The sequence below is a fragment of the Oncorhynchus mykiss genome, chromosome 6, assembly GCF_013265735.2.
Source record: "Oncorhynchus mykiss isolate Arlee chromosome 6, USDA_OmykA_1.1, whole genome shotgun sequence".
In the NCBI taxonomy this organism is placed as follows: domain Eukaryota; kingdom Metazoa; phylum Chordata; class Actinopteri; order Salmoniformes; family Salmonidae; genus Oncorhynchus; species Oncorhynchus mykiss.
Window position 1 is genome coordinate 47,110,087 of NC_048570.1, and position 16,500 is coordinate 47,126,586.

Genomic DNA, 16,500 nt, shown 5'->3' on the forward strand with positions numbered 1-16,500 from the left:
CACACACACACACACACACACACACACACACACACTATGAACGTATAAAAATATAATGTCGTAGTGGGACGTGTGGAGTTCTCTCTGAACAAAAGACCCATAGACATTGAACATGTGAATGATGATTTAATGTGTGTGTGTGTACGTGTGTGTGTGCATATGTGTGTGTGTGTGTTTGGGGTCAGTAGTTAGTTCTCTAGTTCCACCCATCTAAAATAAACCTCATAAGGTTGAGACAGAAACTGTACTGTGAGAGATAAAAGATAAAAAGCCTCATGTGGACATGTTTCCTCAAAAACTAGTTTGACTTGCAAATTCATCTATGTATGACACAAGTGTTGAATGCTAAAGAAGAGACAATTGAAAGAAGGTCAGGTGAAATAGATATAGAAAATATTTAATGGAAAATCGAATAATATATGTAAATATTATCTGATGTGAATATGAATATTGTACCTGCTGTATCCCTGACCGAATAATGAACAAAAAAAATGAAATATTGATCATAAAAAAGAAAGCAAGGAGAGATGACATTGCTGTATGATAGAGGGGAGTATGGGGTGGGTGTAGGGAGTGCCCCGAACTGGAGGGTTTTCTTCTGAAAATATTTTGTTGACGACCATCGCTACAACTCCCTCACACGTCACACCATTAAAGATCTTAATCTCAGATGGAACTGTGGTGCATGTGTACGTACACACAAACCAACACATACACACACACACATGCACACACAGTTCTACTAGTACTAATAGTTTACTTATGAATTGCACCCAACTTCATCCTCCCCCAAATCCCCACCCACCCTCTAATCTTCCAAAAGTCCGTGGCAAAGATGTGTGGGCAGAGGCTGAATAGCACACAGTAGCCAAACATATAAAACAGAAGGACTTTCAGAAAATTAGAGAAACTCAAGTTGACTCTTTGTTACAAGCTTGACCGAGCAGACTGCCAACAATTTATCAACGTGACCAGCGCAACTTCAGCATAACGGTAAGCGCAAGACCTGAGCAAACTTATGGGCTGTGAACCAATTCAACATGCCATGTATTAATTAGATCTGAAAACATAGGTTATTACATTTCAGTAAATATTTTTTTTGCATTCAATGAATAGCTAATTTTCTGTGTTCATGTAGGCTCATCAAAGGCTATGGCAGGACGTACTGTAGTTTGCATTTCACTTTTAATTGAAATTCTATATTCTGTGTTTAATTAGGCTTAATTCCCCTTTAGGAAAAAAGCAGCTACAAACTTTTGACATGGTACAAACCTTCAGTAGGCTAAATCCTACCCAACGATTATATCACAACGTGATATATTTTATACACTGAGTATACAAACATTGGGAACACCTGCTCTGTCCATGATATAGACTAACCAGGTGAATGCAGGTGAAAGCTAAGATTCCTTATTGATGTCACTTGTTAAATTCACTTCAATCAGTGAACATGATGGGGAGGAGACAGGTTAAAGAAGCCCTGAGACAACTGAGACATGGATTGTGTATGTGTGCTATTCAGAGGGTGAATGGGCAACACAAAAATGTAAGTGCCTTTGAACGTATGGTAGTAGGTGCCAGGCGTACTGGTTTGTGTCAAAAACTGCAACGCTGCTGGGTTTTTCATGCTGAACAGTTTCCCATGTGTATCAATAATGGTCCACCACCCAGAGGACATCCAGCCAACTTGACACAACATTGGGAAGCATTGGAGTTAACATGGGCCAGCATCCCTGTGGAACGCTTTTGACACCTTGTAGAGTCCATGCCCCGACGAATTGAGGATATTTTCAATACGGATGAATTGAGGATGTTTTCAATATTAATATTGAAACATCCTCAATTCGTCTGGGCATGGACTCTACAAGGTGTCTAAAGCGTTCCACAGGGAAGGTGTTTCTAATGTTTGGTATATTCAGTGTATGTTTGTATGATGATCTATTATATTTGAGAGCATATCCAAGGTTCCTATTCAAACTTTATATCAGAGTTTGCCTGCTCTACCGCTTTCTGGAGTCTGGGTGTGTAATGTTTTTCAGCGAATGGCTTACAGTCAGGTCCATAATTAAAGATGAACAAAAAAGACTGCATAAAATAAGTAATACAAATACTGAGCTATAGATGACATGAAAATAGTGCTCTTTGGCCATGCACACCAGTGGTGGATTTGGAGTCGAAAAATGGAAGCATATGCAGAAAAGTACCTCATACCAACTGTAAAATAAACTGTTGGATCTTTGATGTTAATAAGGTGCTATTTTAGTTCCATATATTAGGGTCAACGGCATCATGAACTTTACCAAGTACCAGGACATTTTTGCGAAAAACCTGGTTGCCAAGTGTATTTTCCAGCAAGAAAATAACCCCAAGCTATAATCACAATCCGCAAAGAAATGGTTAATTGACCACAAAATCAACTTTTTGTAATGGCCTTCTCAGTCTCTGGACTTGAACCTCATTGATAACCTGTGGTTTGAAAGTAGAAGGGGGCAGTCCATAAGAGCAGACAAATTATATCAAGGATCTGGAAAGTTTCTGAATGGAGGAATGGTCTAAGATCCCTTCCAATGAATTATATATTTTTTACCTTAATTTAACTAAGCAAGTCAGTTAATGGGGCTAGGCATCCCGCTACCGGGACAACTTCCGGTGAAACTGGAGGGCGCGCAATTCAAATAAATAATCATAAATATGATGGATATTAAACATTTAGGTACATATAAGTGTCTTATATCGGTTGAAAGCTTAAATTCTTGTTAATCTAACTACACTATCCGATTTACAGTAGCTATTACAGCGAAAACATGCCATGCGATTGTTTGAGGACATTGCCACACATCAAAATATTTTCTCCCCCGGCAAATTCACAAATAGCGATTAAATATTTACTTACCTTTCGAAAATCTTCCTCCGATTTGTCATCCAAAGGGTCCCAGCTATAACATGTAGTGTCGTTTTGTTAGATAAAATCCTTCTTTATATCCCAAAAAGTCAGTTTAGTTGGCGCCATCGATTTGAGTAATCCACTCATTCAACTTGCAGAGAAAGGAATCCAATAATCTACCCCTAAACTTTGCTTCAACAAGTCAAAATACATTTCTATTTACTCCTCAGATACCCTAAAATGTGGTCAAACTATAATTTCTTACAGAAAGAAGTATGTTCAATAGGAAACAGATTTTAGCAGGTCCTGGCTTCAAGGCACGCGCAAACACAAATTTCCAAGACTGCGTCCTACTAAAACTGCTGACACCTTGTGTATAGGATAAATCCAGGTAACTCCAGGTAAAGGTTTCCCATAGGCACAGATCTATAGTCTGTTTACTCTCCAGAAGTCCTAACCCTAACCATTAGGGTGAAACAGTAAACTGATCTGTGGTCTGCTTACTCTCCAGAAGTCCTAACCCTAACCATTAGGGCGAAACAGTAAACTGATCTGTAGTCTGCTTACTCTCCAGCCATAGGAATTGCATCCACGGAGCTAATTTTCAGTATGCCCTTATACTTGCCATTGTAAGAGGATGGTCCCTCTCAAAAAAAAATCAGGTTGGATTTTCTCCTACCATATCTATTGTGTAATATTCTCCTGCAGTATTTTAACATTTCTACAAACTTCAAAGTGTTTTATTTCCAATGGTACTAATTATATGCTTCAGGGCCTGAGCAACAGGCAGTTTACTTTGGGCATGTCATTCAGACAGGAAGTGGAGAAAAAAGGGGTCTTAGCCCTAAGAAGTTTTAAGAACAAATTCTTATTTTCGATGACAGCCTAGGAACAGTGGGTTAACTGCCTTGTTCAGGGGCAGAACATCTGATTTTTACCTTGTCAGCTCGGGGATTCAATCTTGCAACCTTTCGGTTACAAGTCCAACACCCTAACCACTAGGACACCTGTCGCCCCAATGTGTTCTCCAAACTCATAAAACATTTTAGAAAAAGGCTCAGTGTCTTTATCCTCACAAGGGGAGTGGGCTAGAGAATTGAATACAGCGATGCCAATAATTTTGACTCCTATCTTTTTTAGATATTTTTCATTACTTGTTAAACAAAATGTATTTCTTTGAACAATTGTATTAGTATAATAACATCATTTACCATTTTATTTTTTTCGAGCATACAATATAGCTCAGTATTTGTATTATTTATTTCATAAAATCATTTTTTCTCATCTTTATACAGTCTCAGCTCATCATCCATAATTATGGACCTGGCTAAACATTATCCAATCTATATGATCTCACAGGGTTAACATAGATATGCCTATGTTTTATTTTACAGTCCTGTGTAGTCAGTCCTGTTTGTTAGCTATTATTTACTTAAGAATTATAATGCTTTAACAATAAAGTTTCTTGTACTTCCTTCCAATAATTAATCACATTGAGTAACTGGTATAAATAATGCCATATGTAAGCTAAGTGGAGCAAATTGATTTCATGAATTCCCCAAAAAACAAGTTTGGATTAGGTACTGGCTAGTTTGTCATATAATTATTATAATTAATATAAATACGTTTCTATTTACTCCTCAGATACCCTAAAATGTAGTCAAACTATAATTTCTTACAGAAAGAAGTATGTTCAATAGGAAACAGATTTTAGCAGGTCCTGGCTTCAAGGCACGCGCAAACACAAATTTCCAAGACTGCGTCCTACTAAAACTGCTGACACCTTGTGTATAGGATAAATCCAGGTAACTCCAGGTAAAGGTTTCCCATAGGCACAGATCTATAGTCTGTTTACTCTCCAGAAGTCCTAACCCTAACCATTAGGGTGAAACAGTAAACTGATCTGTGGTCTGCTTTACTCTCCAGAAGTCCTAACCCTAACCATTAGGGCGAAACAGTAAACTGCTCTGTAGTCTGCTTACTCTTCAGAAGTCCTAACCCTAACCATTAGGGAGAAACAGTAAACTGATCTGTAGTCTGCTTACTCTCCAGAAGTCCTAACCATTAGGGTGAAACAGTAAACTGATCTGTGTTCTGCTTACTCTCCAGAAGTCCTAACCCTAACCATTAGGGCGAAACAGTAAACTGATCTGTGGTCTGCTTACTCTCCAGAAGTCCTAACCCTAACCATTAGGGCGAAACAGTAAACTGCTCTGTAGTCTGCTTACTCTCCAGAAGTCCTAAACCTAACCATTAGGGTGAAACAATAAACTGATCTGTGGTCTGCTTCCTCTCCAGAAGTCCTATTCCTAACCATTAGGGTGAAACAGTAAACTAATGTTAGATTAGTATCTCTACGGTCATCTTCACCCTACTCCTGTATACGTTGTGACTTTCTCTCTCCCCTGTACTTTCTTTCCTCTCCAGATGACTGTAGTACCATGGCTCATCATGCTCCTCTGTGTTATTCTACCGACAGTGAATGGTCTCACCTCCTTCCATGAACTCTGTGAGTGTGTGTTTGTATGTGTGTGTGTTTCTCTCTTTATCTCTGAGCTGTGTGTGTTCCTGATTGTAAGTATCAATGGTTTCTGCCTGTATCTCTTTATGTATACTGTACTCTCAGTGTTTTATTGTGAATCTAATTGAAGCCTGTGTGTGTGTGTGTGTGTGTGTGTGTGCGTGCGTGCGTGCGCCCTTGTAGACATGGTTGATAAGGGGGACAGTTTGGTGACTCTGACATGTCCCACGGCATTCTCTGGAGCTATGACGTGGAAGTACGAGGGAGAGACTGAGGATTTAGACAAAACTCTGGTCCAAGGCCGTAACCTGATACTGAATGAGGTGGACTGGTATGGAGAATACAGCTGCTGGGATGGAGACAAGAAACTAGGATCCATCTATCTACTGGAGGAGCTGAAGAACCCAGACGACGGTGTGTGTGTTTGTGACAGAGAGAGAGTTTATTGCCCACATGTTTCTACCACATGTCTGGTTGTTCATGTTTGTATGTGTGTGTGTGTGTGTGTGTGTGTGTGTGTGTGTGTGTGTGTGTGTGTGTGTCTATGTGTGTGTGTATGTATGTGTGTGTATGCTCTGCCTCTCTCTGTAGATGATTTAATCAGCTGTCGGGCCAAGTCTTATGGCTGCACCTTTAACTGTAGCTGGACCCACAGTGAATTCACAGCTGTCCGTCTTGGGCTGGGCAATGACTGGTAGGTAAATACATACACACACGCACACACACACACACACACACATACAAACGTAGCCTTTTTCATCGTTTTTATTCAGACACAGACAGACATTCTTATTTAATCTGATGTGCACTGTACAGATGTAGGATATTCATTTGAGCACTCTTTTGTTGCTGAGAATTTCAAACTTAGTCTATTAGTTTTAACAAGGCTTCTAAAAGTTTGTAATTTCCACTTTGAAATTAAAATGTCCATTAATTAGAATCCACATCAAAATTCACATTTCCTGTCGCTGCAGGATTATTTTCCTGCTGTAGCAAACTCCCTCAAATTAAAACTCTACCTCTGTATGTGTCTCTAGTACTGACAGCCAGGAATCTTGCACCTGGGTGTACCCAACGACCAGCCTCCAAGATGGAGGGTTGGAGTTTGAACTGACACATTCGCTTTCACCCTACACTGAGGAGGCCGCTCCTCTAGTGGTCACTGTTGAGGCCATCACCAGGCAGGATTACCTCAGGAAGACTAAGAGGTTCTACCTACACGACATTGGTGAGTGTATCCACCTACGTAACAGGTGGTATTAAAACCATGTACTTCCATGGTACTTCTTTCCAGAGTAAGGAAAGGCTTAAAACACAATTAATTTCCATTTGTTTGCAAATCTCATGTGTGTAAGAATGTTATGTGTGATTACGCAAACCAAAAACAAGTATCACAGGTCTATGTAACAACGTTGAATTCACAAGGAAGCTAACGGAAGAAAATGGACCTGAAATCTACGTGAATTTGTCCTATAAGCTTGTTTTCGTTTTTCCAATGTAAAAGGTTTCGCTTCGGGGCAACCTTTTTGCTGTATTGTGCACTAATAAATACACCCCTGCCTATTATATACATGTCCACAGTCCAGCCAGACAGTCCTGCAGGGATGAAGTGCCAGGTGATGGATCAGAGATTGAAGGTGAAAGTAGAACCGCCAGCCACCTGGAACTGTCCACCCAGCTACTTCCCTCTGGAGCACCAGATAGGATACATTTTTAAAGACAACGGAAAGGTACAACACACACACACACACACACACACACACACACACACACACACACACACACACACACACACACACACACACACGCACACACACACACACACACACACACACGCACGCACGCAAGCTTATGCACACATTGACACACACTGGAATTTTGGAATGAAACCATAACTCTCTCTCCTTTGCCTTTCGCTCTCTAGGAGGAGCACTCTACGAATCCTCTCATACCGAGAGGGGTCAGTAAGCTGAGGGCCCGCTCCAGAGACCCCCTGGTCCCTTCCCCCTGGAGCCAGTGGACCCCCTGGAAAAATGTAACCAACTAAGATATAATAATAATAGAATAATATATGACATTTAGCAGATGCTTTTTACAGTATCACTTCATTTCTACTATCGCCCTCCAACGTAAGCTACCATTATTTCTTCAGGCACTGGTTATCATAGACTAGTGCCTTCTAATAAATATGTAAATCTGCAAAATGGTAACTATTGACATATTTATTGAATTATATACTTATCTATTTCATAATAACTATCTGAAGAAAGCTACAAAAGGGTTAACAACAACCTCTATACTGAGCACCATTGCAACTCTGGTTTACAGTGTACAAGTGTGTGATGTGATATCTGTCCCTTTATCAATGTATCTTTGTGGTGGTTTTTCTGTGTAGGCTGATGGTTTGGCTCTGTCTCTTTGTACGTCACAACTATTGCTATTAAAAGAGCTGTGAGTTTCCTGCCTCATACTTCTGTTTCCTTGTTTGTATACTCTATACTATGTATATATATGTGTTGGGAGGTGTACATACAGTATATGTGTTTTTGTTGATGTTTGGTATTATTGTAACATATTAAAGGTGAACTTGATGATCGTATAGTAATTAAGAAATGGAAGAAAGCAAAAATACTCTATATAATTTAACCACAAAACATTTTACACTAGTCTCATGGATAAGCCTCTACATAGACAGTGATGTAGCATCTGAGTCATTGCTGGGCTAATGTGTTGTGTACTGTGGCTCAATGTGAAGGGCAGCCTATTCACACTTATTCCATCACATCCTGTTAGACCAAGAAACACAAACACACACACAGGCACCCACAGATATGTCCACAGAGACTCACACACATGCACGTACACGTACACACATGCACGTACAAGTACACACATGCACATACAAGTACACACACACACACACACACACACACACACACACACACACACACACACACACACACACACACACACACACACACACACACACACACACAGAGAGAGAGAGGTGCTAGTGGCCAGAGTAATAGAAGGATGGATTGGTATAAAACACAAGTCGATGTGTTTGATACCTTTCCATTCATTCCATTCCAGCCATTACATTGAGCCCATCCTGCTATATTCTTCGCCCACCATCCTCCTCTGCCGCACGCTCAAAACACTCGCACAGACACACACACACATCAGGTTAAATATTTCCTACAAGTTTTGTAGAGTAAGTGATCTTTGTTGTGTTTCTTGAATGAGGTGCCCAAACAAAATAACCATCTGGTTGGCTTATGGATAGGAAACACTCTACCATTTACCTTATTACAGGTGGTTACGGGAGGCAAAAAGGAGGAGAAATGCAAAGAGAAACGCAAAGGAAAAGATAGCATCTGCTGCAAGACTGGAGAAAAGAAGAGAACCAAGACTAAGTCGAGATCTGCATTCACTGCTAATGAATAACGGACATCGTATTGTCGTATCACTATGTGTTTCTGGGATCTAGACAGTTAAATATGTCAATAAAATGTAATATTCAACATGTTCCTAAAAAGTAGTGATGATTATGGACTTTCTACATCCATGTAGTTTGTCTATAGAGTGGATGGTCCTCATGCAGACATGGTTTTACTCCTGCAAATTTCAGATGAAAATGCTAATCTGATGAATGTGACCAGAAATTATTTTGATCTACTGTGTAAATTAGATCACAACATCAATGCATCAACACATAAAGGTTGTTAAAGGGGCAATCTGTAGTTCGAACCAAAACAAAGTGGACACCTGCCACTGTCTTGGTGTACAGGCTGAGTGATGGGGCTGGAGAAATGTAACCACTCCAAAATTCAGAAACAGCTGACAATCTATGTAGTTTTAACTATGTTTCGAGGCTAAACCGTGTTTGCTTACAATTACACTTGCTTACAAACAATAGAGTAAGACAAGCTTATTATATTTGGGGGCACCATTTTATTTTTTTATTTACAGAGAGCTTGGGGCACACTCCAACACTCAGACATAATTTACAAACTAAGCATTTGTGTTTAGTGAGTCCACCAGATCAGAGGCCGTTGGGATGACCAGGGATTTTCTCTTGATACCTGCCTGAATTGGACCATTGTCCTGTCCTGCTAAGCATTCAAAATGTAATGAGTACTTTAGGGTGTCAGGGAAAATGTATGGAGTAAAAAGTACATTATTTTCTTTAGGAATGTAGTGAAGTAAAAGTAAAAGTTGTCAAGAATATAAATAGAAAACGAAAGTACAGACACCCCAGAAAAACGACATAAGTAATACTTTAAAGTAATTTTATATAAGTACTTTACACCATTGCAAGCTATCACACACACACACACACACACACACACACACACACACACACACACACACACACACACACACACACACACACACACACACAGCCAATGCATGTTATTGAGACATTCAACCACTGTACACTTCCTGTTTCACACTGTGTATTTCTCGACATAGCTCATTCTAATATTTCTACTAATGTACATTGCATTTTAGTTACACTGTTTATACACATCACATATTTATTTATGTACTGGAATCTTGGTATAGCTCACTCTAATATATCTAATGCTGTTCATACCATTCTTAGTTTAATATCTTGTGAAAATTATTCTGGTGTACATATGGATAGAATGCATTTGGATTAATGTTACAGTGATATTTGGGTTGTTAATTAGATTAATTCTGATGTTTCTTGATTGGTTTCTTGATTAATTTATTTTGTATTATTTGTAAACTTGATTGACATTTTACTGCATTGTTAGGCGCTAGTAACATAAGCACTTCACTGCACCCGCTATAACATCTGCTAAACTGTGTATGCGACCAATAAACTTTGATTTGACACACACTGGCACTTGCGTAGCCACACTCACCCATTCCCTTTCACCCTACACTGAGGAGACTGCTCCCCTAGTGGTCACTACTGAGGCCATCAACAGGCAGGAGTACCTCAGGAAGACTAAGAGATTCTGAGCAGGAACCCCCTTCATAACAGGTGGCATTAAAACCATGTACTTCAATGGTATTTCATTCCAGACTAAGGAGAAGCTTAAAACAATTTAATTCCGCTTGTTTGCAAATTTCATATGTGTAAGCATTTTCATGTGTGATTACACAAACCACAAACAAGTATCACAGTTGTAACTACAGGTCAATGTAACAATGTTATATTCACTAAGAACTTAATGGAAGCAAACGGGCCTGTCACGTTGTCACGTTCTGACCTTAGTTCCTTTGTTTTGTCTTTTGTTTTAGTATGGTCAGGGCGTGAGTTGGGTGGGTTGTCTATGTTAGTTTGTCTATGTTTTTCTATTTCTGTGTTTGGCCTGTATGGTTCTCAATCAGAGGCAGCTGTCAATCGTTGTCCCTGATTGAGAACCATATGTAGGTATGTTTTCTATTGTGTTTTGTGTGTGGTTGTTTCCTGTTTAGTGTTTTGCTGCACCTTGGTCCTCCTCTCCTTCCCCAGACGACAAGCGTTACAGAACCACCCACCAAGAAAGGACCAAGCAGCGTGGTAACGGGCAGCAGCGGCCGGAAACGCATGACATAGTTTCAGGCTTTTATTTTGAAAAATGAGCGTGAGCGACAAGTAAGTGGTCAGCTGGTGGCTCTCAGAGTGATTTGTGCGTAATAGACAAATAGACAAATGCGGCCATTGTTTCTCTCACTCCTACTAAGAAGCCAACTGACCCATTTGATATATTATCGAATACATATTTGAAAAACACCTTGAGGATTGATTATAAAAAACGTTTGCCATGTTTCTGTCGATTATTATGGATCTAATTTGGAATATTTTTCGGCGTTGTCGTGAGCACAATTTCCGGTCGATTAATCAGCCAAACGTGAAGATAAAACGGAGCCATTTCGGCTACAAGAATAATCTTTATGGAAAAAAGGAACATTTGCTATCTAACTGGGAGTCTCGTGAGTGAAAACATCCGAAGCTCATCAAAGGTAAACGATTTAATTTGATTGCTTTTCTGATTTTCGTGACCAAGCTGCCTGCTGCTAGCTAGGCATAATGCTATGCTAGGCTATCGATAAACTTACACAAATGCTTGTCTTGCATTGGTTGTAAAGCATAATTTCAAAATCTTAGATGACAGGGTGATTAACAAAAGGCTAAGCTGTGTTTCAATATTTGTGATTTAATGAATATGAATATTTTCTAGTAATATCTTTTGTCCGTTGCGTTATGGTAATTAGTGTCAGTTGATGACAATTCTTCCGGATCCGGGAGGGGTAGTTCCAAGATTAAGAGGCCCGCGCCAGAGCCGCCACCGCGAACAGACACCAACCCTGACCCTCCCCTATAGGTTCAGGTTTTGCGGCCGGTCCACACCTTTGGATGGGTGGGGGTACTGTCACGTTCTGACCTTAGTTCATTTGTTTTGTCTTTTGTTTTAGTATGGTCAGGGCGTGAGTTGGGTGGGTTGTGTGTTAGTTTGTCTATGATTTTCTATTTCTGTGTTTGGCCTGGTATGGTTCTCAATCAGAGGCAGCTGTCAATCGTTGTCCCTGATTGAGAACCATATTTAGGTAGCCTGTTTTCCATTGTGTTTTGTGGGTGGTTGCGTCCTGTTTAGTGGTTTTGTTTCACCTTTCAGGACTGTTTGTTTGTCGTGTTTGTTGTTTTATCTAGTGTTGCATATTTCATTAAATAATATGAACACTTACCACGCTGCACCTTGGTCTTCCTCTCCTTCCCCAGACAACAAGTGTTACACACGTCTACTCCCGCTCCCCCTTTCTGGCACTTGCTGTCACCAGTTTACTCATTATTACGCACTCCTGCCACTATCGTTACACGCACCATAATTAGTTAAAGAATTTAAAGGCAATGTTTCCAAATACTAATTGACTCTATGTGAACTTCTGACCCACTAGGAATGTGATGAATGAAATAAAAGCTGAAATAAATTATTTTCTCTATTATTCTGACATTTCACATTCTTAAAATAAAGTGGTGATCCTAACTGACCTAAAACAGGGAATTTTTACTAGGATTAAATGTCAGGAATTGTGAAAAACTGAGTTTAAATGTATTTGGCTCAGGTGTATGTAGACTTCCTGTCACGTCCTGACCTTAATTCCCTTTTTTAAGTCTCTGTTTTAGTTTGGTCTGGGCATTTTGTTTTATATTTTAGGTTTTGTATTTCTGTGTTTGGCCGGGTATGGTTCCCAATCAGAGGCAGCTGTTGATCGTTGTCTCAGATTGAGAACCATACTTAGGCAGCCTGTTTTCCCACTATGGGTTGTGGGTAGTTATTTACTGTTTAGTGTTTTTGTTGCACCTTGCAGAACTTCGCTTGTCGGTTTGTTATTTTTGTTCCAGTATTCATCTTTATTAAAATCATTATGAATACGTACCACACTGCTCTTTGGTCCTCTTCTCCTTCTTCCACCGACGGCTCCTTACACTTCCGACTTCAACTGTATTCTCCAAACACTGACTTCTCTGGCATTATCCTTTAAATATTACTTACCTTTTTCACAATAACTATCTGAAAAAAACTTACAAAAAGGGCATTATCACTTTTATACAATGGGTTACCAACATATTCAAATAAATGGCTTTGTTTTTCACCTCTCACTTCTGTTTCCTTGTTTGTATACTGTATGTATACAGTGGGGTCTGAAATGATAAACACCCTTGATAAAGAAGAGCAATAACGATTGTATAAGATAAATAATTCAACTAGAAAAGTACATTTCCCGAAGAAAATGGTGTATGCATGTGAATGATTGATATGATATGATAGCCTGAACATGGGAAAGTTGGTTGGTGTCTCTAGCTTGCACGGTTCAAAAGTTACTGTTGGTGGGCTATTTTATGCACATTTATGCAAATGTTATGGTTGTAGATTATAAAAGTTTCTATGAATTGAAAGTTAGGATCGGCTGAACATGTGAAAGTTGGATTGGTGTCCTAGACTGAACGGATCAAGAGTTACTATTGTTATGTTATTTTATGCAAATGTTTACACATTTATATAATTATAGTTAATCAAAGTTAAGAATTTTAGTTTAGGACAGACTGAACATGTGAAATTGGTTTAGTGTCTTTAGCTTGAATAGTTCAAGAGTTACTGTTGGTGAGGGATTTATTCAAATGTAGGTACATTTGTATTGTTATGTTTGATAAAAGTTTTGAAATTAGGATAGCCTAAATGTGGGCAAGTTGGTTTGATGACTATGTTAATTTATGCAAATGTTTATAATTAAAGTACATTTATGTAATAAAAGTTGTTCAAACGTTTTAAGAATGTGAAGTTAGGATAGACTGAACATCTAAAAGTTGGTTTGGTGTCTTTAGCTTGACTTGTTCTAGAGTTACTGTTGGTGAGGGATTTTATGTTAAATTATACATGGGGCAAAAAAGTATTTAGACAGCCACCAATTGTGCAAGTTCTCCCACTTAAAAATATGAGAGATCTGTAATTTTCATCATAGGTACACTTTAACTATGACAGACAAAATGAGAAAAAAAATCTAGAAAATCACATTGTAGGATTTTAATTAATTTGCTAATTATGGTGGAAAATAAGTATTTGGTCAATAACAAAAGTTTATCTCTATACTTTGTTATATACCCTTTGTTATATACCCTTTGCTGGCAATGACAGAGGTCAAACATTTTCTGTAAGTCTTCACACACTGTTGCTGGTATTTTGGCCCATTCCTCCATTCAGATCTCCTCTAGAGCAGTGATGTTTTGGGGCTGTTGTTGGGCAACACGGACTTTCAACTCTCTCCAAAGATTTTCTATGGGGTTGAGATCTGGAGACAGGCTAGGCCACTCCAGGACCTTAATGCTTCTTACGAAGCCACTCCTTCGTTGCCCAGGCGGTGTGTTTGGGATGATTGTCATGTTGAAAGACCCAGCCACGTTTCATCTTCAATGCCCTTGCTGATGGAAGGAGGTTTTCACTCAATCTCACGATACATGGCCCCATTCATTCTTTCCTTTACACGGATCAGTCCCTTTGCAGAAAAACAGCCCCAAAGCATGATGTTTCCACCCCCATGCTTCACAGTAGGTATGGTGTTCTTTGGATGCAACTCAGCATTCTTTGTCCTCCAAACACGACGAGTTGAGTTTTTACCAAAAAGTTATATTTTGGTTTCATATGACATTCTCCCAATCTTCTTCTGGATCATCCAAATGCTCTCTAGCAAACTTCAGACGGGCCTGGACATGTACTGGCTTAAGTAGGGGGACATGTCTTGCACTGCAGGATTTTAGTCCCTGGCGACGTAGTGTGTTACTGATTGTAGGCTTTGTTACTTTGGTCCCAGCTCTCTGCAGGTCATTCAATAGGTCCCGCCGTGTGGTTCTGGGATTTTTGCTCACCGTTCTTGTGATCATTTTGACCCCACGGGGTGAGATCTTGCGTGTAGCCCCAGATCGAGGGAGATTATCAGTGGTCTTGTATGTCTTCCATTTCCTAATAATTGCTCCCACAGTTGATTTCTTCAAACCAAGCTGCTTACCTATTGCAGATTCACTCTTCCCAGCCTGGTGCAGGTCTACAATTTTGTTTCTGGTGTCCTTTGACAGCTCTTTGGTCTTGGCCATAGTGAAGTTTGGAGTGTGACTGTTTGAGGTTGTGGACAGGTGTCTTTTATACTGATAACAAGTTCAAACAGGTGCCATTAATACAGGTAACAAGTGGAGGACAGAGGAGCCTCTTAAAGAAGAAGTTACAGGTCTGTGAGAGCCAGAAATCTTGCTTGTTTGTAGGTGACCAAATACTTATTTTCCACCATAATTTGCAAATAAATTCATAAAAAATCCTACAATGTGATTTTGTTTTTTTCTTATTTTGTCTGTCATAGTTGAAGTGTACCTATGATGAAAATTACAGGCCTCTCTCATCTTTTTAAGTGGGAGAACCACTGTGTGTATATATAGTTATATTTATAAAAAGAAAATATGAATTTGAAGTTAGCAAAGCCTGAAAATTAGAAAGTTAATTTTGTGTCTCTAGCTTGAACAGTTCTAGAGTTAATAATGGTGAGTTATTTTAAGCAAATGTGGCATATTTATTGTTATAGTTGATTAAAGCTTTTAAGACTTTGAAATTAGGATAGCCTGAACATGATGGGTGGATTGGTTTCTCTAGCTTGAACGGATCAAGAGCTACTGTTATTGAGTTATTTGTGCAAATGTCTGTACATTTGTATTTTTATAGTTGATAAAAAAATGAAGACTGAAGTTATGATAGCCTGCACATGGGAAATTGGTTTGGTGTGTCTAGCTTGAATGGTTCAATAGTTACTGTTGGTGCTATGTTGGTGCTATACTATGCAAATGTAGGCAATCGTATATCGTTATAATTGATTGTTTTTTTTGTTGCGTATGTGTAACAGAAAAAAAGGACATTATAAAGCTTGCAGAGCTGTCAAATGAGAATTAATTTTAGCTAATTGGGTTAGAGAGGAGACATCCTCTGGCCATATACTGGTTCAGCGATAATTGCGTTTGTTCTATTAGTTCATATCCCATTGTGATATATAGGCCTAAGGCCGAAACAATCACACCTTTGTTTCATCACAAAACCGGAAAGCAACAATCTGTCCGGTGAAATCCACAAACAAACAGTTACATGACCTACCACACACAACATGGTGAAGCAATTGAATGTTTTCTACATTTTCGTATTACTTAATTAACAGCTGTTGGTTTAGAACTACGGAGAGTTTGTATTTGTATTAATTAGGGATCCCCATTAGCTGATGCCAAGGCAGCAACTGCTCTTCCTGGGGTCCAAACACACCAAAGCACCTGTACATTACATACACAACAACAGATTAAACAGTGAACTATGTTTGTACTGAATGAGCTAAAGATAAAACAGTGCATCGTACAACATCGCTACACCACCACATACCCACAACACAAAATGTTCAATACCACCACGCAACAATATCACTGTCTCTTCACAGTCCCCGTTGTTCCATAAGGTGTATTTTTTTACCTTTTAAAATCTGATTCTACTGCTTGCATCAGTTACCTGATGTGGAATAGAGTTCCATGTAGTCATGGCTCTATGTAGTACTGTGC

At 39.2% G+C, this 16,500-nt stretch overlaps 1 protein-coding gene across 2 annotated transcripts; it reads left to right on the plus strand.

Moving 5' to 3' along the window:
* The first annotated feature begins 725 nt into the window (after nucleotides 1–725).
* On the plus strand, nucleotides 726–8,925 carry si:dkey-88e18.2 (interleukin-12 beta chain). Of its 2 annotated transcripts, XM_036979106.1 has the most exons (8): nucleotides 726–993; nucleotides 5,312–5,393; nucleotides 5,589–5,819; nucleotides 5,997–6,099; nucleotides 6,443–6,633; nucleotides 6,987–7,135; nucleotides 7,330–7,440; nucleotides 8,721–8,925. In XM_036979106.1, exons 2-8 carry the CDS (start codon nucleotides 5,312–5,314, stop codon nucleotides 8,850–8,852), a joined length of 999 nt encoding a protein of 332 aa, XP_036835001.1. In that variant the 5' UTR covers nucleotides 726–993; the 3' UTR covers nucleotides 8,853–8,925.
* The last annotated feature ends 7,575 nt before the right edge of the window (nucleotides 8,926–16,500 follow it).

Coding starts and splice junctions, on each gene's coding strand:
- si:dkey-88e18.2 (XM_036979106.1), top strand. CDS start 5,312: ATGACTGTAGTACCATGGCTCATCATGCTCCTCTGTGTTATTCTACCG. Junction 5,820..5,996: donor GCTGAAGAACCCAGACGACG/GTGTGTGTGTTT, acceptor CTCTCTCTGTAG/ATGATTTAATCAGCTGTCGG. Junction 6,634..6,986: donor GTTCTACCTACACGACATTG/GTGAGTGTATCC, acceptor ACATGTCCACAG/TCCAGCCAGACAGTCCTGCA.